General features: G+C 44.9%; 3 protein-coding genes across 10 annotated transcripts in view; all 3 read left to right on the forward strand.

Moving 5' to 3' along the window:
• The window catches only part of LOC101682709 (immunoglobulin lambda-1 light chain-like), a 1,123,284-nt gene that overhangs the window by 503,913 nt on the left and 593,970 nt on the right, over window positions 1–25,401 (forward strand). The window contains exons 1-2 of one of the 8 annotated variants that reach the window (XM_045065728.1): window positions 16,945–17,065; window positions 17,219–17,516. The exons of the other annotated variants lie outside the window; for them this stretch is intronic. Coding sequence (XP_044921663.1) covers window positions 17,020–17,065; window positions 17,219–17,516 — 344 coding nt within the window. The 5' untranslated portion in view covers window positions 16,945–17,019. Of the gene's footprint in view, window positions 1–16,944; window positions 17,066–17,218; window positions 17,517–25,401 lie in introns of those variants that run through there. 8 annotated transcript variants of the gene reach the window in all.
• Window positions 1–25,401, forward strand: part of LOC101676037 (immunoglobulin lambda variable 4-3) — a 780,698-nt gene that overhangs the window by 179,777 nt on the left and 575,520 nt on the right. The gene's annotated exons all lie outside the window — the stretch shown is intronic.
• LOC101680986 (immunoglobulin lambda-1 light chain-like) overlaps window positions 8,713–25,401 on the forward strand; it is a 586,873-nt gene continuing 570,184 nt past the window's right edge. Inside the window, exons 1-2 of the mRNA XM_045065749.1 lie at window positions 8,713–8,773; window positions 8,893–9,189. Of these exons, the coding sequence (XP_044921684.1) occupies window positions 8,728–8,773; window positions 8,893–9,189 (343 nt within the window). The 5' untranslated portion in view covers window positions 8,713–8,727. The remainder of the gene's footprint in view (window positions 8,774–8,892; window positions 9,190–25,401) is intronic.

Genomic DNA, 25,401 nt, shown 5'->3' on the forward strand with positions numbered 1-25,401 from the left:
CAGGTGGAGGCATGGGGTGTGGCTCAGGGATCCATAATTCAGGGGACTTGTTGACCAGGACCCTCATAATGGAAGCCTAAAAACCCAAACTAGGGTTAGGGTTAGGGCCTAGGGGCATGGCATGACCGATCTCCCGGCACTGAAGCAGTTTCCCCTCAGGGCTTATTTGAGGGCAGGCATACAGTGGTGTGGCAGAATTTGGCTTTATGGCCATGGGGACTGCCATGGTTGGGGTGGCTTAAGGGGAGCATGCAGCTTTCTCCCCCTCCAATGGCTCGGAGCAGCTCCAAATGGTATGGTTTCATACTGCATGGCTGGCGGAGTCCTGCAGTGTCACTCAGAGGTTCTTAATCTGGGGGGCTTGGGAGCCAAGTCCCTCAGAATGGAAGCCTGAACCCAAACTAGTGTTAGGGTTAGGGCCTAGAGGCAATACAGACCCAATATGCCGGCACTAAGACAGGCTTCCCTTGGAGCTGAGTTGAAGGCATGTGTCTGGTGCCAGGCAGAATCCAACTTTACGGCCAGAGGGTCTGCTGATGGTGGGAGCGACTTTAGGGGGCATGTAGGTTTCTCCTCCTCTGAGGGTTTGGAGCAGCTCCATACTGCAAGGTTTCCTCCTGCGTGGTGGGTGGAGTCCTGGGTTCTTGCTCAGGGATCCTTAATCCAGGGGGTTTGGGAGCCTGGCCTCTTGGGTTGGAAGCCTGAAAACCCAAACTAGGGTTAGGGTTAGGGCCTAGAGGCATGGCAGGGTTGATCTGCTGGTGGTGAGACTGGCTCCCTGGTGGCTGAGTTGAGGGTGGGTGTCAGGTGCTGTATTGGAATTCCAGTTTGTGTCTAGGGTGTTGCGCAAATGCTGGGGTGGCCCAGGTTCATACAGTTTTCTCCCGCTCTGAGTTTTCTGTGCAGCTCCAAATGGCAAAATTTCACCCTAGGCAGCTGGCAGTGTGCTGGCGTGAGTCTCAGGCATCCTCAATCTGACGGGCTTGGGAGCCAGCCCTCTGGGGACAGAAGCATGTACACCTGATATAGGATTAGGCTTAGGGCCTAAGGACATGATGGGCCCTATCTAACAGTGCTGAGGCAGGCTCCCCTCAGGGCAGAGTTGAGGGTATGTGTCTGGCGGTATGACAAAATCTGGCTTCATGGCTGGGGAGGAGGGTGCCAATGGTGGGGGTGGCTTTAGAGGAGCATGCAGGTTTCTCCTGCTTTGTGGGTTTTGTGCAGCTGCTAATGGCACAGTTTCTTCGTAGGTGGCAACCAGAGTCCTGGGGTGTGTCTCAGGTGTCCCCAGTGTGGAGGGCTTGGGGGCCAGGTCTCTAGGGACAAAAGCCTGAAAAGCCAACATCGGATTAGGGTTAGGGCCTAGGGGCATGGCAGGCCCAATCTGCCATTGCTGAGGTGGGATCCCCCATGGGCTGAATCAAGGACAGTGGTCAAGCGGTACGTCCATCTCTGGGTTTTGTTGCCATGTGGGCCATCAGAGGTGAGGGTGGCCTCTGGAATACATGTGAGTTTCTCCTGGTCTGAGGGTTTGGGTAGCTCTGAAGGGCATGATTTTCTCCTGGATGGTAGCGGAGTCTTGGTTGTGACTCAGGGGTTCCCATTCTGGAGGGATTGTTGGCCATGTCTCTGGGCACGGAAGCCTGAAAACACAACCTAGGGTTTGGGTTAGGGCTTAGGGGTATCCAGGCCCTACCTCCTGGTGCTCAGGCTGGATCCCCAGGGGCTGAGTTGAACATGGGGGTCAGAAAGCACATCAGGCTGTGAGTTTGTGACTGCAGGGACCATCGAAGTTGGGGGTGTCCTCAGGGAGTCGTGTGGGTTTGTTCCATTCTGAGGGTTCTGCTCAGCTTCAAATGGTTCAGTTTCCTCCTGGTGGCAGGCGGACACCTGGGGTGTGGCCCAGAGGTCCCCAATCTGGAGGGACAGTGTCAGTGTGGCTTTAGACCTGTGGAGGGTTTGGGAGATGCATTAGGAGTCTGTGGAAAGCCCAGCAGTGCCAGTTCATGCCACTGGAGGGACTGGGGAGCCGTGGTGCGAGAGACCCTGAAAGGCATGGCAATGCTGCTTCCACCACTGGACATAGTGGCGAGCTGCCATGGGAAACACACTGGAAGAGGAGTCCATGCAGCCTGCAGGCTCTGAGGGCAGTGGAGAGGTGCTAGATGAGAGACCCTGAAACGTGAGGCACTATAGCTTGTTTTTACAGGATGGAGTGGTGAGCTGTATAGTCTCTGTTTCCCCAGGCTCAAGAGTGGTCATAAGAAACCCTGGAGCCAGGCCCCCACTCAGCATTGTTCCCTGTTTCCCAGGTTTGCTGGTAATCTGCTGTCAGGATAGTTCAGGAGGGTCCTCCCAGGACCAGGGCTCTGGAGCAGGGGGGGAACCAAACCCTACTCACAGTGCATTTGGAACCGAGGAGTTGAGTGTTTGTTTGGAAGAGTATGTTTGTTTCTCCAAAAAGGACAAGGTCATTGGTTGGTTTTAGAAGGAAGTGAATGACCACTTAAGAAACAGGCCTGTGTCTCTCCTTCACCCAGGAATCAGAGCAGGTGTGCAGACTCTAGGTGGGAGATGCCTGCTTATCTGCACCTGACAACCCTTCTTCACTCTGGCTCCACAAGATCTGAAGTTTGGAAATCAGTGTCTGGGTCCAATCATGCAGCTTGTCCCAGGGTGTCAGTGTTCAGAGAAAACAGCAGGCCCATGGGGCACAATGTCACATCCATGCCAGGATAGGAGGTAAAACTTCTGTTTCACCCCAAACCACCTGGGCTTTTCTCTTGTCTCCAGTGGAGCTCACAATTGGCACACTAAACAAGCTTTAAGCAATCTAATGTGGGTCCCAGAGTTCCTGAGTTTCTCTGCAGGGAGCACTTAGCAGGGATCTCATTTTCTCTGTTTATTTCTGGCTTAAAAGGGTATTTGGAACATCTCTTTCCTAGGCAATCCCTTGGATTCGAAAGGGAAGATGAGATTGACTTAGTGCGTTTTGAACATGGAAAATATTCCTTCATCTAACAATGTTTATTCCACTGGGCCTAGGCTGTGGCCAACATCTAGAGTTAGGTAGTTATTTGTGGTCAGATGGAGACTTGGATGATGGCTTCTCCTTTGTCCAAGGTGATGTATCCTAATGGATTTGTCTTTGCATCCAAAGAGTTCCAATGAGGGCAGAGGGAATATTCAAAATTATTCTTGATTTGAATCTCCCTGATGGCTAGTGATGAACATTTTTTCATGTGTCTGTTAGTCATTTTTATGTCTTCATTGCAGAAGTGTCTGTTCATGTCTTCCACCCATTTTGTTGACATGATTATCTGTTTTATGTGTGTTGAGTTTAAGGATTTCTTTGTAGATCCTGGATATCAGCCCTTTTTTTACATTGTCATATGCAAATATCTTTTCCCATTCCATGGGTTGCCTCTTTGTTTTGTTTACTGTTTCCTTTGCTGTGAAGAAGCTTTTGATCTAGATAAAGTCCCAAAAGTTTATTTTCAGTTTTGTTTCCTTTGCCTTTGGAGACATATCATGAACAAAGTTGCTGTGGCCGATGTTGAAGAGGTTACTGCCTCTGTTCTCCTCTAGGATTCTGATTGCTTCCTGCCTTGCATTGAGGTCTTTTATCCATTGTGTATAGTATAAGAGAATGGTCGAGTTTCATTCTTCTACACATAGCTCTCCAATCTTCCCAGCATCATTTATTGAAAAGACTGTTTTTTTTTTTCCACTGTATATTTTTCTTGTTTTTTTTTCAGAGATTATTTGACCATAGGGATAGGGTTTTTTTTCCAGTTTTTTCAAAAGCTCCATCCACCAGTCAGACCCACACTACTCTGGGACTAAGACTGATGAGAGGGTTACCCCTGAGTATATAGAATATCCCTGGAGCTCTGGCCCGGCCTGCAGTCTCTTGGAATGAGCCCTTGATTTTCCAGCCAGTGTCTCCTTTCCTCTCTTGTAGCTGTGGCCTCCTTTGAGGTGACTCAGCCCCTGTCTATGTGGGTGGCCCTGGGACAGATGGCCAGGAGAATATGTGGGGAAACAACACTGGAAGTGAATATGCTTACAGGTACCAGCAGAAGCCAGACCAAGCCCCCATCCTGATCATCTATTCAACCCCCAACCATAACTATACCTGTAACTCAAACTCCTAGAACTCAAAAGCTCAACACACCTCAACTGCAAGACATAGTTTAAAACATATATCAAAAACAAAAACAAAAATAAAGCCTCCAACACCCATCAGTGTCAAATAGGCAGGGGAAAAAGAGTCTCAAAAGAAGCCAGAAGGAAATGACACACAGTTTTTAGGGAAAGACAGAGAAAATATCTAGCAAATTTCTCATTAACAGAAAGGCAAGGAAAGACAGCAAATTTTAAAGACATGGGGAAAAAAAGAAAAAAAGAGTTAATTCTTTTTTTTAATTTATTTTTTATTTTCAGCATAACAGTATTCATTATTTTTGCACCACACCCAGTGCTCCATGCAATCCGTGCCCCCTATAATACCCACCACCTGGTACCCTGACCTCCTACTCCCCACCCCTTCAAACCCCTCAGATTGTTTTTCAGAGTCCATAGTCTCTCATGGTTCACCTCCCCTTCCAATTTCCCCCAACTCCCTTCTCCTAACTCCCCATGTCCACCATGCTATTTGTTATGCTCCACAAATTCTTTACCAAGGGAGAACATCTTTCAAAAATGAAGGCTGAATAAAACATTTTCTGACATACATACAAAAAGTGACAGGATTGATCATCAACCAACCCGATACAAAAGAAATAGTACTGGACACCCCTCAAGCAGGAAGGAGTGATTCCAGAAAGAATAAGATTCTACAAGACAGATGAAAAAATCACAAATGCTAACTACTAGGGAAAATATTAAGACTTTTTTAGTATCTAAATCTTTTTTGAAGATAATTCTTTGTCTAAAGAAACTCAAATACCTATCTATGTTGGAATTTATAATAGAGTTAAAAGTAGTATGTATGAATTACAGCAAAAAATACTGAGAAGAGGGAGAAGTTTGCTGTAAGGATCTGACAGTCTGTGTGACATGGGGAAAACACACCTGAATGTGGACTATTACAACTCATGAGAATATGACAGACATAGGTAGAGCTAATAACCAAAAAAGTGGGAGATAAAAATGGAATCCTAAAAAGGGAAGAAAAGGAGAAAGGAAACCAGGAGAACATGGACAAAGAAACACTATATACAAGGATGTTTTGTGGAATGTCAGTGCTAATCACACCCTGGAAATGGCCTAAATGCAAAGAAAAGACAGATTGTCAAACTGAGTTTCAGAGGAATGCCCGATTCTATGTCTCATTTCAGAAAACTACTGTAAATGAAACCACGTGAAAATCCAAGGGTAAGTTCAAGACAAGGTTCCCACCAATACTGTTCCACAATGTAGAACACGAAACATTCACAGGAAGAGACAGAGAGTGAACACTTTAAAAGAGTTAGAATGAAATTACTTATATTGCATGTATTTTACACACACAAACAAAAAAGAAATATTCACAGTGCACGTCTCGTGAGGAACTGATAGGGAAATAGCCTTCACCCCTCCTTTCTTTCTCCTACATTTAGAGGAAGGGAGGGGAAAATAAAGCAAGAAGAAACCAGAGAGTGAGAAAAACCATAAAGAGACCCTTCACCGTAAGACACAAATTGAGGGTTGCTGGAGGGAAGAGGCTGGGGGATTCGTAAGGGGGTGATGGATATTAAACAGGGCACATGATATAATGAGCCCCGGGTGTTATATGCAACTGATAAATCATGGAACTGTATTCCTGAAACTAATAATACACTGTATGTTAATTAATTTATTTTAAATTTAAAAAATAGACCTGTACCCCTAGGGATAAAAATATATGCTTATAAAAAATAAAAAATAAATAAAAATAAAAAAATAATAAAATTTAAAAAGAGTTTTCCATACAGACAGACAGTTCCTCTATGAAGCTGAGAGGTGGGGACAGCTCCACAGGCACCAGATCCATGAAGCCTGCCAGGAGCAGAGATTCTCTCCAGCAGCCTGAGAATGAGCATTTTCACAGGAACCAGGGATGACATGACAGAAGTTTGTGGTGGCCAGGTTCAGCTGTAGCCTCAGAAGACAGAACTCTGGGTTCTTCACCATGACCAGGAACCTCTCTTGCTCCTCCTCCTGCTCTCTACCCAGGTGTTGCCTGTATTGCCCTGCCCATGGGCTCAGCCCCCACCGGACCCCAACCATGACCCTGAGACTCAGCTCAGCCCAGGGAATGCTGCAAGATTGGGGACAATGAGAATGAGCTCCAGAGTCTCCTGATTTTTCAGATCCTGTGATTACCTGTAAGATTACCTTCCCCCAGTAGAGTGGCCATGACTTCCTCGTCACTACCACCTGCTCAAGAGACAAAGGACAAAGCAATAATGTTGAGCAGAGCCCCTGGACCCAGGCCAGGACCCTTCCTGGCCAAACAGCCTCCACTGTCCCCACAGGTTCCTCAGCTCTAACCTGGAACATGAACCTCCTGAACCTCTCCATGTGCAAGCCACGGGGGTTCTTTAGAGACCAGCCAGGATGAGGATGGCAGTGAGTTGGGAACAGAAATCCTGCTGCCCTGCCTGGCGTCACCCTCCCTCCTTATTTGCTCCCATGATCAAGCTATGCCCTGAGGAGTTTATAATAATAACAACAGCAGCAGCAGCAACAAAAATAACAGTAATAATGCAGATTTATGTACACAAGTAAACTTTACACAAAAGCATCATCTGTTCCCACTTACGACAATCTGCACTAATCAGGGTGGTGAAGCATAAATCTTGACACTTAATACACAGAAAACTGGTAGTGATAGGACATCACATGGGTTTATCTGGGTTTGACCCTTTTCTGATGCACTACACTCTACCCTGCTCTCTTCTTTTTATACAGGACACCAGGCTAGCCCAGGACATTTCAACCCAGGGACAAGTACAGGAATCCCACTTGTCTTGCCTCCTTCACCATGTATGTGGCCTGTCTCTGCTGGGCTGGGCAGGGCTTGTGGGTGGGCAGCTGCATGTGGGAGGCTGGAAACCATGGTCCACATCCCTTCTCAGGTGACAGGTGCTGTGGGGAAACCTGCAGGAGGAAAGCCCCTGGTCTGAATCCTCCTCCACAAGCAGGGGGCAGAAGAGATGCATCACAAACAGCAGGACAGAGTCTGGGGCTGCCCATGGGGAGCCTCACAGGGACACCAGGTCTGGGGGCAACAGGGGTCCAGGGTTCAGTCCCCAGAAAAAAATTGGAACAATCACTCCTATCTCCAGCTGCTGAAGAGACCTTGCTCTGAAGGTCAGGCACACAGTGACACCCAGGACACTGACAGGAGTCCTGACACAGTAAATGCCTACATGGGAAATGCATCTCCCTGCTCTGTGCACTGGTGTTCCAGGAGCTGACTCATCTGAGCTGGACATGTTGAGAACATCCTGACCATTCACCTTCTGACTCTCCATCCACATGTCCAGGAAGAAGCAGACCTAGGACTGCAGCTTCTTTGCTCAGGAGGGTCTCAAGGGGTGGGACAAGGAGTACTTGGAGTCCCTGGTCCTGGAATGAGCACCACAGCCTCCTTGTGAGACTGTCTCCAGAGTGAAGTGGATTCTCACTACCTGAGGTGACAGCTCTGGTCTCTGGGTTGTCCTTGTGCAGAGACAGAATCCAGCTCCCTCCTGGGATGCTAGCCTGACTCCAAAACTCACCCATGTGAAAAGACCTAGCTCTGGGACCCTAACAACACATGGTGTTCAAAAGTGTCAGCGTGATTTCTCATGCAAGTCACATGTTTCCATGTAACACTGATGAAGAATCATAAAGGAATCAATGTGCTGACAATCTATGAGCTGGTCTGCTGTGAGATGGGGGTCTGAGATCACCACATGTCAATACACTAGACATTGTGATCAATCTTCAAAAGCAGATGTTCTCTTAACAAGTGGACTCTCAGGTGCCTGGGTGTCTCAGCGGGTTAAACCTCTGCGTTTGGCTCAGGTTATGGTCTCAGGGTTCCATGATCAAGCTCTGCTTTGGGAACTTTGCTCGGCAGAGAGCCTGCTTCCCCACCCCCAACCTGCCTCTCTGCTACTTGTGCTCTCTCTCCCTCTGTCAAATAAATAAATAATATTTTAAAAAGCAAGTGGACTCTCACAGACACCAATGTACAAACATTCTGGTGAGAAAATTCCACAATCCGATGACATGGGGACCATGGGATCACAGTGCCACAGGGGGACACAGTGGGAACACATGCAGGAGGAGGAAGGTAATGAGGGCATAGGACCACCTCTCCTTGAACAGGTGTCTGCATCTCTCAGAGGACCCATCCCAGCTCCATGACCAGGCTTCTGAAAGACCCCAGAGAGAGCCAAGGGCAGACCCCATACAGAGTAGTTTCATTTGGTTATCATGTGTTCAGAAAGTAACTGATCCCAGATGTTTGTTGTCAAGGATGGTTTTGAAACTGGCAGCTGCTTGGAGTAAACTCAGGGCTCCTCTCTTCCCCCTCAATCACATGTTCTGATCTCACAACTCGCGGATCACTTGGGAGCCCCTGAAGTGGTGGAAATTTGCATAACTACTAACAGTCACTGACCCAAGGACCTAGAAAGGAATAAAAGAGGCTGGGGTGGAACCCAGCAGTGCTGTGGGATCTCTGGAGGCAGAGCTCCGGATATCTCCACCATGTACTGGATCCCTCTCCTACTCCCCGTCCTCACTCTATGCACAGGTGATGTCCCTGGACCCTCTGCAAATGCTCAGCCCCTGCAGGACCTGAGCTGAGCCTGCATCAGAGCTTGACCCAGGGAAGTGAACCTCACACCAACTTCTCCTCTTCTGTCTTTTCAGGCTCCATGGCCTCCAGTGTGTTGACTCAGCCTCATTTGGTGTCAGTGTCCCTGGGAGAGACAGCTACCATCACCTGCTCTGGGGAAGTACTGAGCAAGTACTATGCACAATGGTACCAGCAGAAGGCAGGTCAAGCCCCCAAGCAGGTCATTTATAAGGACACTGAGCGTCCTTCTGGGATCCCTGACCGATTCTCTGGTTCCAGTTCAGGGACCACACACACCCTGACCATCAACAGGGTCCAGGCTGAGGATGAGGCTGACTATTACTGTCAGTCATCAGATAGCAGTGATAAAGCTCACAGTGACACAGGCAAATGGGGAAGTGAGACAAAAACCGCTTCCATGCCTTTGTCTCCTCCTCTTCCAGCCCCAGGGGGACTAGGCACAGAGCAGGGAGCAGGTTTAGCCTAGGATTCCACTTCTGAGATCCACAGGCTGACTCTTCTCATACACCTTCAGACAGGTTCTACAAGATGGATTGGCAGAGGATAAGGATACATTTATTATAACTGTACTTAAGCTGTGGATGTGAGCTCATAAATGACTAAGTATATTAGGAGAACACAATAGAAGACATTTTCCAAAGCCCAAATCTTTTTTTTTAATTTATTTTTTTCAGCGTAACAGTATTCATTGTTTTTGCACCACATCCAGTGCTCCATGCAATCCATGCCCTCTCTAATACCCACCACCTGGTTCCCCCAACCTCCCACCCCCCGCCCCTTCAAAACCCTCAGATTGTTGTTCAGAGTCCATAGTCTCTCATGGTTCACCTCCCCTTCCAATTTACCTCAGCTCCCTTCTACTCTGCATCTCCCCATATCCTCCATGCTATTTTCTATGCTCCACAAATAAGTGAAACAGTATGATAATTGACTCTCTCTGCTTGACTTATTTCACTCAGCATAATCTCTTCCAGTCTTGTCCATGTTGCTACAAAAGTTGGGTATTCATCCTTTCTGATGGAGGCATAATACTCCATACTGGATATGGATCACATCTTCCTTATCTATTCATCTGTTGAAGGGCATCTTGGTTCTTTCCATAGTTTGGCGACCTTGGCTATTGCTGCTATAAACAGTGGGGTACAGATGGCCCTTCTTTTCACGACATCTGTATCTTTGGGGTAAATACCCAGGAGTGCAATTGCAGGTTCATAGGGAAGCTCTATTTTTAATTTCTTGAGGAATCTCCACACTGTTTTCCAAAGTGGCTGCACCAACTTGCATTCCCACCAACAGTGTAGGAGGGTTCCCCTTTCTCCACATCCTCTCCAACACATGTTTCCTGTCTTGTTAATTTTGGCCATTCTAACTGGTGTAAGGTGGTATCTCAATGTGGTTTTAATTTGAATCTCCCTGATTAAAGCCCAATTTTTTAAAACTTCCCTAAAAGATTATCATATATTCTGAGACTTAAAAATACAGAGATGGAGATTGACAGTGGGTTAAATGTTACCAAAGAAGAGACTAATCACCTTGGTGTCACAGCAATAGAGATTGTTCAAAATGAAACACAGAGGGAAATAGCTGGAGAAATTGAAGAACGTCTCAGTGCAGGGAGGACAGCTTCTTTCCACCTAAAGATGTGTAATTGGAAAAACTGAGGCAGAGACAGTGGGGAGTGGATGGTGATTGAAAACATATCTGAAGGAAAAGGAGTCACCAAATTCTTAAATTGTGAAACCCATGAACCAACGTATCCAGGAAGCTTAATGAAGTTTGGGCACAGGGAACATGTGATATAGCACAGCAGACATCGTAATGAAATTGCTACAAACCAGTGATGTAGACACTCTCACAGCCAGAGAGGAGAGTCGTGTTCCCTACAGGGAACCAGTAACGTGGTGGGAGTACATTCCTCCTTACAAACCAAGTAAACTGGGCAACTGAGTGGTGGGGGGGAGAGCAATGTCTTCAAAATACAACTAAAAAAATAGACAATCTTTTTTTTTTTTTTAATTTTTGTATTCTCTGATGCTCGTCATCTACCTCAGTCATCCTCCCACTCTACCACTCTACCCTGTGGTAATCGCCAGTTTGTTTTCTACACTGAAGAGTCTGTTTCTTGTGTCAACTTTCATTTTTTTTAATTTTTAATTTTTTATAAACATATATTTTTATCCCCAGGGGTACAGGTCTGTGAATTGCCAGGTTTACACACTTCACAGCACTCACCAAAGCACATACCCTCCCCAATGTCCATAATCCCACCCCCTTCTCCCAACCCCCTCCCCCCAGCAACCCTCAGTTTGTTTTGTGAGATTAAGAGTCACTTATGGTTTGTCTCCCTCCCAATCCCACCTTATTTTAACCAGTTAAAATGTCATTGAAAAGTGAGACAAACTAAACCTTTCCCAGGCTATAAACCTCCCAGAACTGATCACCCACAGATCCTCGGCACAAGAGACAGTGAAGGACACCCTGGGACAGAAGGAAAGTGTAGCAGAGTGAAATGTGAGTCTACACAAAGGTATAAAAAGTATCAGACAACTAAACGGGTAAATATAAAAAGATTTTATTATTTAGTGTCTATTAAAAGTCAACTGTTTAGGTAATAATAAGAACAATATATTGTGATTTATAATATGTATCTATAAAATATATGACAATCATCAGTAAAAATGTTGGGGAAAGAAAATTTCCTTATCACATCCTTCTTCTTCATGTAATTGACACCATGTCACAAGAAGGTACTTGACAATTAGCAGTGAGGATTTCCAACACCAAGTAAGACACCAAAATAAAAATGGATAAGGAAGATGTGGTCCATGTACACTATGGAGTATTATGCCTCCATCAGAAAGGATGAATACCCAACTTTTGTAGCAACATGGACGGGACTGGAAGAGATTATGCTGAGTGAAGTAAGTCAAGCAGAGAGAGTCAATTATCATATGATTTCACTTATTTGTGGAGCATAACAGATAACATGGAGGACATGGGGAGATGGAGAGTAGAAGGGAGCTGAGGTAAATTGGAAGGGGAGGTGAACCATGAGAGACTATGGACTCTGAAAAACAACCTGAGGGTTTTGAAGGGGCTGGGGGTGGGACGTTGGGGGAATCAGATGGTGGGTATTGGGGAGGGCACATATTGCGTGGAGCACTGGGTGTGGGGCAAAAACAATGAATACTGTTACACTGAAAAGAAATTTAAAAAAATAATAAAAAAATAATAAAAAATAAAAACCATTTGAAAAACAGAGAAAGAGCTGATAAGGTGTAGGGTTCTCCAGGGAATATAGATCCAATATGACCTGTATCTCATACACACCTGGATATAAATTCATATGTGACACAACATATCCAGAGAGACAGAAACAGGGAGATACACAGAAGCTGATTTAAATAAATGGGTCATGGGGACACCAGGGTCATTCAGTCAGTTAAGCAACTGCCTTCACCTCAGGTCACGATCCCAATGTCCTGGGATCCAGTCCTGTATCAGGCTCCTTACTTGGCAAGGAGCATGCTTCTCCCTATGCCTGGAACTCCCCCTGCCTGTTCTCTCTCACTCTTTCTCTCCCAAATAAATAAATAAATAGATAGATAAATAAATGCTTTTTTAAAAATGGGCATGCACTCAAGATGCAGGGAGGCCAGAAGCCTGGATTTTCTAGCAAGAATGATGGTGCAATGTCTCGTCTAAATGTAGTTTAGAAATGTAGTGCTGACAGGTTCACAGGACACAGAGAAGTTAAAGGGTACAAATCTAATTCCTACAGATGAATCTCCAATGTCTCAGATCACAAATCCAGGGGTTGAGAGTAACAGCAGACACAACAAAGCAAAGAACACATGAGGGAACCGGAAGACACAGCACAGACACTGCAAAGTGAGAGAGAGAGAGAAGAAAAGACACAAGAGTGAACAGAGAAACCCCAAGCTGGAGGACACCTTTAGGAGTGGAATAGGATGTAGTGTGTCCGAAAGGAGAGACAGCAGTGTGTAGGGGTTGGAAAAATATTTGGACAGTCATTGGCGAGAATTTTCCAAACTTGATGAAACTGAAGATGCACGGGTCCAAAAATCTCAACAGACCACAAGCACAAGACGAAGAAAAAAGAACAACACCCATTTATATCAAATATTCAAGACCATGAACAAGAGAGTCTTAGAAGCAGCCAGAGGGAAAGAGTCCCTGCACTCAGGGGAACAAAGATATTAGTGGTTTTTGCATCAGTGGAAATGCCAGCATGAGACACTGGATTAATGTCTCTAAATTAGAGATGAAAGAACAGGCGAGGGTGGTCGGGGAGAACCAATTCATCCGGGGAAAATATCCTTCACAAATGAAGTCCCAATGAAAATTTCACAAAAAATAAGTGAAAGAAGTTTTCATCAGCTGACACACTATACAAGCAACAATATACATCCCTTAGGAAGATGAAATGATTCCAGGAAGAATCTGAATCTACAAAATGAATATAAACATCATAAATGCTAACTAGGGGGATAAATATTAAGAATTCTTTATTATCGAATTCTCTTTAAAAGTGTGCAGAAAAATATACTGTGCAGAACATAAAATAACTATGTATGTTGGAACTCCTGACAGAGTTGAAATAATATGTAGGAAAATCACAGTGACTATGCTGAGAGCTGAGACACAGAAGGATGTTATCAGGTGCTTACGTTCCATAGAAATTGGTAGCATCACAGAACGTAGACTACTGCAAGATATTGATCATCAGACAGAAGGAACTTAAGCAAAAATGGGAGATAAGGTAGAATCATTTAAAAATATTCTGTTAATCAAAAATATATACATTGAAAGAAGGAACAAAGAACACACGGAACAGCAAGAACATAAAGGAAACTTGTTATATTGAAATGATATTACTAGTCACATACAGGAAATGCTCTAAATGCCACGATTAAAGACAAAGGTTGTTAGATTGAATTTCACAATAACACCCAAGTAGACGCTGCCCATCAGAAACCTCCAGGAAGGGAAGTGACACAGAATTCAAGCCACAATTTAAGATAATGCCCACACAATTCTGCTCCACAATCTGGGACATGAAACATTCACAGGGAACACATAGAAAATCTGAGATGAATGGAGTCCCTAAAAATAATTAGGATGATTTTCTCTTATGTGTATCACACACAGGATGAAGAGCTGGAATACACACAGTGAATGTTTCATAAGAACAGCTACAAAATGCCCACATATGTCCCTTCTCTCCCGGTCTTCAAGATTTTCAAACACAGAGTGACCAGAGCTCTCCAAGAAGCGTCTAGAGGTGAATGTAGCACATCACGCACCAGATCCAGGAAGCCCACCCAGAAGCACAAAGATTCTCTCTACCTGGCTGAGAAGGAAGATCTTCAGGGAGACCAGTGAGAGAATGAGGGAGGCTTGCCGGGGAGAAGACTCAGCTGTGGGTTCAACAGGCAGACCTCTTGTCTCCACCATGACATGGACCCTCCTGCTCTCTCTCTCCTCACTCCCTGCCCAGGGGCTGTCCCAGGCTCTGCCTACAGGTTCAGTCCCCACAGAACCCTGACCATGACCCTGACCCTGAGTTTGGCCCAGGGCTTGCTGCAGGGGGTGGGACAAAAGAGAATGCCCCCCAGAGTTTCTTGAAACTACAGGTCCTCTGTTCACTTGTAAGACTCAGATGCCCCTATAGATGGCCATGAGGTCCCTATCACTCCCACTGGCTCGGGAAAGCAGAGCAGAAGAAAAAGTGGTGATGCAGAAGGGAGCCAGCAGAACCCTGGCCAGGCTCCAGCACAGCCTACCTGCCTCCACTGCTCCCATAGATTCTGTAGTTCTAACATGGAACACAAGCCCACAGACCCTCCTGCTTGCAGCGGGAGGGGAGGGGGCTCCATGATAGAACAGGTCAGTATGGGGATGGCTATTGATCTTGGAAAACAAGCCCAGATGTACACTCTCCTTCTTCCACCCTAGTCAAGTTCTGCCCCAGAGGCTCCAGGTCTAAATCTCAGACACCTGAGTTGCATTTCCAGACTCCCCCTATCTTCTTCTGCTTTTCCTTGGTCTCTGGGCTTCTGCTTTACTTGCTGTGAAATGGGGAAGCTCATACTCAAGTAGGAAACATGCCATTTCAAATTAAATGATACAAAACACTGACGTGTCTCTTGAATGAGAACAACTCAGTGGGTTCTTGGTGTTGTAGTCTCCAGTATGCTTCCTCGGGTGCACAAGGAAAAGTTATCAGCTACACTGTACCTACAACAAGTGGGATTGGATCCAGTTCTGAAGGAGCAGTTTGCCAACATCACCAAGCCACAGACTAGGATATTTTACAAATCCTCCCACACCAAACTTCAGGAGACAAGGGCTGGATATAAAAAAGTAACAAAAACAGCAGTAATAACAAAATTAAATATATCCCTGCTAAACTGACTTAGCACCAGAAGTATCACCTGTTGCTCCCATGACCCAACTACATGGATAGGGATGCAGGAAGCATAGATTCTGATTCCTAAATACACAGGAACCCGGTGACTGTGGGACATTGCACAGGTTTTGTGGACACTAACCCTTTTCAAATACACTACACTGTACCTTTCCCCTCATTCTTATAACAAGACAGCAGGCTAGGGCAGGACATTTCAACCCTGGGACAACTACAGGAATCGCACCTGTCCTGTTGCCTGAACCATGTATCTGACCTGTCAGTGCTGGGCTGAGCTGGGTAGGGCAGTGGGGCAGTTGCCTGTGGGTGGCTGGAAACTATTGCCCACACTCTTTCTCAGGTGGCAGGGGCTGTGGAGAGACCTACAGGAGGGACGCTCCTGGTCCAAGTCCCCATCCACCAGCAGGGGGCAGCAGAGCTGCACCAAGAGCTGCAGGACAGAGGCTGGGGCTGCCCAGGGGTAGCCTCACAAGGACACCAGGCCTGGAGGTCAACAGGTTGTCTGAGATTCATTTTTCAGAGACTGTCAGGATGATTGTCTGCAAGGACCATGTTGTGAGGGTCAGACACACGGTGTCAACCAGAACACTGACAAGACTCCTGACAGAGTGAGCACCTCACCTGGGAAATTCAGGTTCCCTCTCTGTCCACCAGTGTCTCCAGAGAAGGACTCTTCTGTGCTGGGCACATCCAGAGACATCCTATGACTCACAGTCTGCCTCTCTTTCCCCACCTCCACCCCAACTCAGACCTGGGGCTGCAACATCTCTGTTCCAAAGCATCTCAGGGGGCAGGAGGCAGAGCACTCGGGGACCCTGGTCCTTAGAAGGAACATTTGCAGCCCAGTCTCCTTGTGAGACTGTCTCCAGAGTGACGTTATTCTCTTGGCTGCAGGGACCATGGCTCGGGCCCTGGAGCTCACAACATATGGGAACATGCGATCATGTGGATCCTCACAGGATCACAGATCTTAAAGTTGTTTCTCATCGATTCAGGCCATTTTCATATGTTCCCATGAAACATTGATGAAAAAACTAAAAGGTAACAAATGGCTGACAATGCCAGTTGCTGGTCTGCTGTGGGATGGGGGCTGTCATAGAGACAATAGCATCATGTGTAATTAGACTACATATCCTGATAAATTTCCAAAAGCAGGTGGTTATTGGGCAAAGTAAACTTGCACTTACAAGATGATGAACGAACCTCAGAAAAAGAGAGTTTCCTATTCTGTTGACATGCCAAGGGTGGTACCACAGTGTCTTTGGGGGACTCAGATGGAACCTGAAGGAGGGGGCGGGAAGGTAGTGAGGTCACAGAACCACCTTTCCCTGAATCACGTGTTGTCTGACTCTCTCAGAGAGCCCAGACCAACCACATGGCCAGGATTCTGGAAGGCCATGAACCAGCACCAAAAGTCCTCAGACAGAATGTGTAGGGACAGTGGTTGTGTTCAAACCCCAGAATTGTGACTGTGATACTAAATTTGGAGATCAAGGCTCATTTTCTGACCTGAGAGTTGCTTAGAGGAAGCTGAGTGTTCCTCTCTTCCTCTTCAGTCACCTGGTCTGAGCTCACAAGTGGTTTGAATGCATGTGCAGTCCCAGAGAGGAAGAAATTTGCATAACTACTAAAAATCACAGACCCAAGGCCCTGGAAAGAAATAAGAGAGGATAGAGTGATCCTGGCCCAGCTGTGATTCTCAGAAGACAGAGCACTGAGCACATGCACCATGGCCTGGAGCCCTCTGTCACTTCTCATCCTCACTCTCTGTACAGGTGCTGTTCCCAGTCCTGCCCATACTTTCGGCTGCATGGGACCTGAATTGAGCCTGGGCCAAACCCGAGCTCAGACACAGCACGGCCTCAGTATTGGGACCCTGGGATGAGCCCCTGGACCTCATTTCAACCTCTCCTCTTCTGTCTTTTCAGGCTCTGTGACCTCCAGTGAACTGACTCAGCCTCCCTCAGTGTCAGTTGCCCTGGGTCAGACGGCTACAGTCACCTGCACTGGAGGGGAATTAGAGTATTTTTATGTACACTGGTACCAGCAGAAGCCAGGCCAAGCCCCTTTGACAATCATTTATGGTGATAAGGAGAGGCCCTCAGGGATCCCAGAGCGATTCTCTGGCTCCAAGTCGGGGAGCACGGCCACCCTGACCATCAGCAGCGCACAGGCTGAGGACGAGGCTGACTATTACTGTCAGTCCTTTGACACCAGTGTTAATGCTCACAGTGACACAAGCACACGGGGAAGTGAGACACAAACCCCTTCCCCACCTGTGTCACCCTCTCCTCTCAGCCCCAGGAGACCAATGCCCAGAGCAGTGAGCACGTCTGGCCCAGGTCCCGGGTCTGAGGTCCCTAGTTTGCCCCCTTCCGCCGAGTCCTCCAGGCAGACTGCACAGGGCAGATCAGCATGGAACTTGTAATTAATCATTAGAACTATAAGAGCTACTAGAATTATTAGCTTCCCAAGGACTGTGTGTGGAGGAATGACTACACATCTGAGAAGCAGAAAAGGAAGACATTTTTAAAAGAACCTTTCCCTAAATGAGTATGTATGACATTTAAAAATACAGGGGATAGACTAACAGCAGGTATGATGCTGCAAAAGAAGAGATCAGGGAATTTGATGAAAAAGCGATTTAAAGTGTTCAAAATGAAACAGTGAAATGCCTGATTAAGTTAATGAAGGCTAAATGCCTGGCGGATACCTTATGCCACCCGGACAGTGTGCAAGTGTCGGAGCTTCAGGGAGGGAAGGTATGAAATTGAGAGTGAGCCAAAAAAATAGAAGAAACAATCTACAGAAAGGCTTCAAATTTGGAGAAACCCAGGAACCAATATACCCAAGAATCTCAATGAAGCTCAGGCACAGGGAACATGAGAGACAGCACAGGACACATCATATGAAATTATAACAAAACAACAATGCAGTAACTCTCACAACCAGTGAATAGAGTCTTGTTTCCTACAGAGAACCAGCATCATGGAGGAAGCACATTTCTCATCATGAACTATGTAAACTGTAAAACTGTAGAAAAAAGCTATGTCTGCAAATTCTAATGGGAAATATCTGTCATCTTTGGTCTTTACTGACAAAAATGTTATTGCAAAGTGAAGATGAAATCAACCTTTCTCAGACAACAGACTTCTCAGAACTGATCACCCACAGACCCTCAGCATGAGCAACAGTGATGGATGCCCCTTGCACAGAAGGAAAGGGTGACAGAGGGGAAAGTTAGTTATCACAAACTATATAAGCTTGGGAAATCATAACTGCATGGATAAACCTAAAACAAGTTTTAGTGGTTAATGCCTAGAAATACAGCCATGTGCTTAAAGCAAAAACCATAGCAACATGTTTGATTTATAGTGAAGAACAAGTAAAACATGACAATGAAAGCAGAAATGATGAGGGAGATGGGACCATGTTGTGATTTCTTTATCCTGCAAGTGAGTGAAGTCAGGTCACTGGGAGGAACTCTGATGAGGCAGGAGGTGAGGACTGACTGCAAACCACAAGAAAAAAACCATTAAAACAACATCATTTTAACAACAAAGAGCTATAGCTATTAAGGTGCATGACTTAGGAATATCCAGAGGGTACAGATCTAATAGAACATGAATGTCATGTGCGTGTATGTGTGTATTTCTCTGTGATGCAAAGAGACAGAGATGGTGGGATAGAGTCACTCAGGTTAAGAATCAGCTCAGGCAGTCCTGGGGTGTCAGGTCTGGAAGGGGCAGGAAGGACAGAAGGCTGTGGATGGAAGTCAGGAAAAGGTTACAGACTTTCATCTAAATTTCGTCTGAAGGACTGAAAAGCTAAGAGGAGACAGAGAAGAAAATTAAAGCATCCCAATCATACCCATAGAGATAAAAACAACACCCAGAGAGGAAGACACTAGATTCAGAGGAACAGTGAAGGAGACCAACAAATTTCTCATGAGCAGAAATGCATATAGAGGACAGTGGCTTAACATCTTCTAAATACTAAACAAACAAACAAAAATATATATTTCTTTATCCATGGGAAATATCCTTCCATAATGAAGGCTAAGAAAAGTTTCTTCAGCTCTACCAAACTGACAGAACTGATCATCAGCAGACCCATATCACAGGAAATACTGCTGAACTTCCCTCTGACAGGAGGAAGTGATTTCAGAAAGAATCTGAATCTACAAAATGATTGTAAGAGTCAGAAAAGATAAATACAGGGATCAAACCTGCATCTTCTCCCTGCTCAGCAGGAAGCCTGCTTCTCCCTCTCCCACTCCACCTGCTTGTATTCTATCTTTTGATGTCTCTCTCTATCAAATAAATAAAATCTTTAAAAAAAGGAAAAAAGAAAAGATAAATCAGTATAAACAGCCAGTATAATCACTGCATATGTTGGAATTGATCATGTAGCTAACAGTGATGGGTATGACATTCCTACTGAGTAAGGAAAGGCTTACGTGTAGACAGGGAGAGATAGGGACCCTTCCATGGGACACACCATGTCACCACACAGCCTTCTGGTCAATATGGAACTTGGTGAAGGTCCATTTGATGGCATTTCCCAGTCCGCTCCCCCTTGGGCCAGGCTTCCTTTCCCTTCCACAGAGGGTGGATGTCCTCCCTATTCACTCAGTTCTTGCTGTGCTGATGGATTTGACCTGAGAGACAGTGAAGATCTCTTCAATCTGAACATTACTCCCTGTCTGCTGCCTCTCCAATTGTCACAAGGGAAGGCCAGGCTCCATTCTCCACTCAGCAGAGGCAGCTTGCAGGTTGAGGAACTGAGTGCAGTTCACGTCTATTTGCCACATTGTTAGGGCAGGTTGGTGACCATGCACAGGTTCTAGTGCATTAACCATATGCCCCTCAATGTTCTTGGCTGAGGATGGGTGCACTGGGTCAGCACAGAGCCCATCCTCACTGGATGCTCACATAGTGCTGGTAGGGTAGAGGCTGCAAGGGCCCCACACACCAGCACCAGTGATCCCAATTTTCTAATTTTCCTCTTCACAACACTTTCTATTTGGACTCACTTTTTTACAAGAATACAATATACAACACATGTAACATATAAATATGTGTTAATCCACTATGTATGTTGTCAGTAAGGTTTGTGGTCAAGAGTAGACTATTAGTAGTTAAGGTTTGTGGGAGTCAAATATTAAATGCAGATTTTAGACTGCACCTGTGTCAGCACCCCTAACACCTGTTTTGTTCAAAACTCAACTGTAATAGGAATTTTTCACCAGCTGTTCCAAAAAATAAATTAATGTGGTAGACTTCTCAATTCATTTCATGTAGCCATTGTTACACTGATACCAAAACCATGCATCACTAGAAAACTATAGACCACTCTCTCTTATAAATACAAGCACAGAAATCCTCACAAAACACTACCAAACTTATTCCAGCAAAATATAGAATGAATTAGACACCATGAACAAAAGGAATTTATTGCAACAATACAAGGGGTTTAAACATACAAAAAAAAATTACTAGAATACATTATATAAGACTGACTGACCACCCAGCAAATGATGAAAGTGACCATCAGCTACAAAAAGGCTACTGCTTCGGGGCACCTGGGTGGCTCAGTGGGTTAAAGCCTCTGCCTTCAGCTCAGGTCATGATCCCAGGGTCCTGGGATCAAGCTCCCCATTGGGCTCTCTGCTCCGCGGGAAGCCAGCTTCCTCCTCTCTCTCTCTGCCTGCCTCTCTACCTACTTGTGATTCCTCTCTCTCCATCAAAAAAAAAAAAAAAAAGGGGGGGGGGAGGAGTCAAGATGGCGGAGAAGTAGCAGGCTGAGACTGCTTCAGCTAGCCGGAGATCAGCTAGATAGCTTATCTAAAGATTGCAAACACCTGAAAATCCATCGGCAGATCGAAGAGAAGAAGAACAGCAATTCTGGAAATAGAAAAACAACCACTTTCTGAAAGGTAGGACCTGCGGAAAAGTGAATCCAAAGCGACAGGAAGATAGGGGGGAGGGGCCGGCTCCCGGCAAGCGGCGGAGCAACCGCGCACAAAATCAGGACTTTTAAAAGTCTGTTCCGCTGAGGGACATCGCTCCAGAGGCTAAACTGAGGCGAAGCCCACGCACGGTCAGCGTGGCCTCAGGTCCCGCAGGGTCACAGAAGGATCGGGGGTGTCTGAGTGTCGCAGAGCTTGTGGGTATTGGAACTGGAAAGCCGGCTACAGAGACAGAGCCGACAGTAAGCTCACAGCTTGGGGTGACCTTGAACCGGTCGTAGGCTCGGTGAGCTCGGAGCGCGGCCGAGGTCAGGCAGACGGGAGTAACTGGGCGCTGTTCTCTGAGGGCGCACTGAGGAGTGGGGCCCTGGGCTCTCGGCTCCTCTGGGACTGAGACCAGGAGGCCGCCATTTGTATTCCTGTCCTCCGGAACTCTACGGAAAGAGCTCAGGGAACAAAAGCTCCTGAAAGCAAACCCGAGCGGATTACTCACCCCGGCCCCGGGTAAGGGCGGTGTAATTCTGCCTGGAGCAAAGACACTTGAGAATCACTACACCAGGCCCCTCCCCCAGAAGATCAACAAGAAATCCAGCCGAGACCAAGTTCACCTACCAAGGAGTGCGGTTTCAATACCAAGAAGAGCAGCAGAATTCCAGAGGAGGAGAAAGCCAAGCACGGAACTCATGGCTTTTTCCCTGTGATTTTTTTTAGTCTTGCAGTTAATTTAATTTTTTTCTTTTTAATTTTTTTATTTTTTTTTCTCGCCGTCCGGTAAAATTTTTTTTTTAACTGTTACCTTTTTCTTTTTTAACGATTTTTTACTAGTTTATCTAATATATATATTTTTTCTTTTTTACATTTTTCTTAGGTGTTTTCTTTTTTTTTAAATTCTTTTCTTTTCTTTTCTTTTTTTTCTTTTTTCTTCCTTTTTGAACCTCTTTTTATCCCCTTTCTACCCCCTCACGATTTGGGATCTCTTCTAATTTGGTTAAAGCATATTTTCCAGGGGTTGTTGCCACACTTTTAGTATTTTACTTGCCCCTTCATATACTCTTATCTGGACAAAATGACAAGACGGAAAAATTCAACACAAAAAAAGGAACAAGAGGCAGTACCGAAGGCTAGGGACCTAATCAATACAGACATTGGTAATATGTCAGATCTAGACTTCAGAATGACAATTCTCAAGGTTCTAGCCGGGCTCGAAAAAGGCATGGAAGATATTAGAGAAACCCTCTCGAGAGATATAAAAGCCCTTTCTGGAGAAATAAAAGAACTAAAATCTAACCAAGTTGAAATCAAAAAAGCTATTAATGAGGTGCAATCAAGAATGGAGGCTCTCACTGCTAGGATAAATGAGGCAGAAGAAAGAATTAGTGATATAGAAGACCAAATGACAGAGAATAAAGAAGCTGAGCAAAAGAGGGACAAACCGCTACTGGAAATGAGAGGAGAATTCGAGAGATAGGTGACACCATAAGACGAAACAGCATTAGAATAATTGGGATTCCAGAAGAAGAAGAAAGAGAGAGGGGAGCAGAAGGTATACTGGAGAGAATTAATGGGGAGAATTTCCCCAATATGGCAAAGGGAACGAGCATCAAAATTCAGGAGGTTCAGAGAATGCCCCTCAAAATCAATAAGAATAGGCCCACACCCCGTCACCTAATAGTAAAATTTACAAGTCTCAGTGATAAAGAGAAAATCCTGAAAGCAGCCTGGGAAAAGAAGTCTGTAACATACAATGGTAAAAATATTAGATTGGCAGCTGACTTATCCACAGAGACCAGGAAGGCCAGAAAGAGCTGGCATATTTTCAGAGCACTAAACAAGAAAAACATGCAGCCAAGAATACTATATCCAGCTAGGCTAACATTGAAAATTGAAGGAGAGATTAAAAGCTTCCAGGACAAACAAAAACTGAAAGAATTTGCAAACACCAAACCAGCTCTACAGGAAATATTGAAAGGGGTCCTCTAAGCAAAGACAGAGCCTACAAGTGGTAGATCAGAAAGGAACAGAGACCATATACAGTAACAGTCACCTTACAGGCAATACAATGGCACTAAATTCATATCTCTCAATAGTTACCCTGAATATTAATGGGATAAATGCCCCTGTCAAAAGACACAGGGTATCAGAATGGATAAAAAAACAAAACCCATTTATATGTTGCCTCCAAGAAACTCATTTTAAGCCCGAAGACACCTCCAGATTTAAAGTGAGGGGGTGGAAAAGAATTTACCATGCTAATGGACATCAGAAGAAAGCAGGAGTGGCAATCCTTATATCACATCAATTAGATTTTAAGCCAAAGACTATAATGAGAGATGAGGAAGGACACTATATCATGCTCAAAGGGTCTGTCCAACAAGAAGATTTAACAATTTTAACTATCTATGCCCCCAACGTGGGAGCAGCCAAGTATATAAACCAATTAATAACAAAATCAAAGAAACACATCAACAATACTACAATAATAGTAGGGGACTTTAACACTCCCATCACTGAAATGGACAGATCATCCAAGCAAAAGATCAGCAAGGAAATAAAGGCCTTAAACGACACACTGGACCAGATGGACATCACAGATATATTCAGAATATTTCATCCCAAAGCAACAGAATATACATTCTTCTCTAGTGCACATGGACCATTCTCCAGAATAGATCATATCCTCGGTCCTAAATCAGGACTCAACCGGTATCAAAAGATTGGGATCATTCCCTGCATATTTTCAGACCACAATGCTCTAAAGCTAGAACTCAACCACAAAAGGAAGTCTGGAAAGAACCCATATACATGGAGACTAAACAGTATCCTTCTAAAGAATGAATGGGTCAACCGGGAAATTAAAGAAGAATTGAAAAAAATCATGGAAACAAATGATAATGAAAATACAACGGTTCAAAATCTGTGGGACACAACAAAGGCAGTCCTGAGAGGAAAATATATAGCGGTACAAGCCTTTCTCAAGAAACAAGAAAGGTCTCAGGTACACAACCTAACCCTACACCTAAAGGAGCTGGAGAAAGAACAAGAAAGAAACCCTAAGCCCAGCAGGAGAAGAGAAATCATAAAGATCAGAGCAGAAATCAATGAAATAGAAACCAAAAAATCAATAGAACAAATCAACGAAACTAGGAGCTGGTTCTTTGAAAGAATTAATAAAATTGATAAACCCCTGGCCAGGCTTATCAAAAAGAAAAGAGAAAGGACCCAAATAAATAAAATCATGAATGAAAGAGGAGATATCACAACTAACACAAAAGAAATAGAAACTATTATAAGAACATACTATGAGCAACTCTATGGCAATAAATTTGACAATCTGGAAGAAATGGATGCATTCCTAGAAACATATAAACTACCACAACTGAATCAGGAAGAAATAGAAAGCCTGAACAGACCCATAACCAGTAAGGAGATTGAAACAGTCATTAAAAATCTCCAAGCAAACAAAAGCCCAGGATCAGACGGCTTCCTGGGGTAATTCTACCAAACATTTAAAGAAGAACTAATTCCTATTCTCCTGAAACGGTTCCAAAAAATAGAAATGGAAGGAAAACTTCCAAACTCATTTTATGAGGCCAGCATCACCTTGATCCCAAAACCAGACAAGGATCCCACCAAAAAAGAGAGCTATAGACCAATATCCTTGATGAACACAGATGCGAAAATACTCAACAAAATACTAGCCAATAGGATTCAACAGTACATTAAAAAGATTATTCACCACGACCAAGTGGGATTTATTCCAGGGCTGCAAGGTTGGTTCAACATCCACAAATCAGTCAATGTGATACAACACATCAATCAAAGAAAGAACAAGAACCATATGATACTCTCAGTATATGCTGAAAAAGCATTTGACAAAGTACAGCATCCCTTCCTTATCAAAACTCTTCAAAGTGTAGGGATAGAGGGCACATACCTCAATATCATCAAAGCCATCTATGAAAAACCCCCCGCAGATATAATTCTCAATGGAGAAAAACTGAAAGCTTTTCCGCTAAGGTCAGGAACACGGCAGGGATGTCCATTATCACCACTGCTATTCAACATCGTACTAGAGGTCCTAGCCTCAGCAATCAGACAACAAAAGGAAATTAAAGGCATCCAAATCGTCAAAGAAGAAGT

Source organism: Mustela putorius, unplaced genomic scaffold (assembly GCF_011764305.1).
Source record: "Mustela putorius furo isolate JIRA1106 unplaced genomic scaffold, ASM1176430v1.1 tig00003858_pilon_pilon_pilon, whole genome shotgun sequence".
NCBI lineage: Eukaryota > Metazoa > Chordata > Mammalia > Carnivora > Mustelidae > Mustela > Mustela putorius.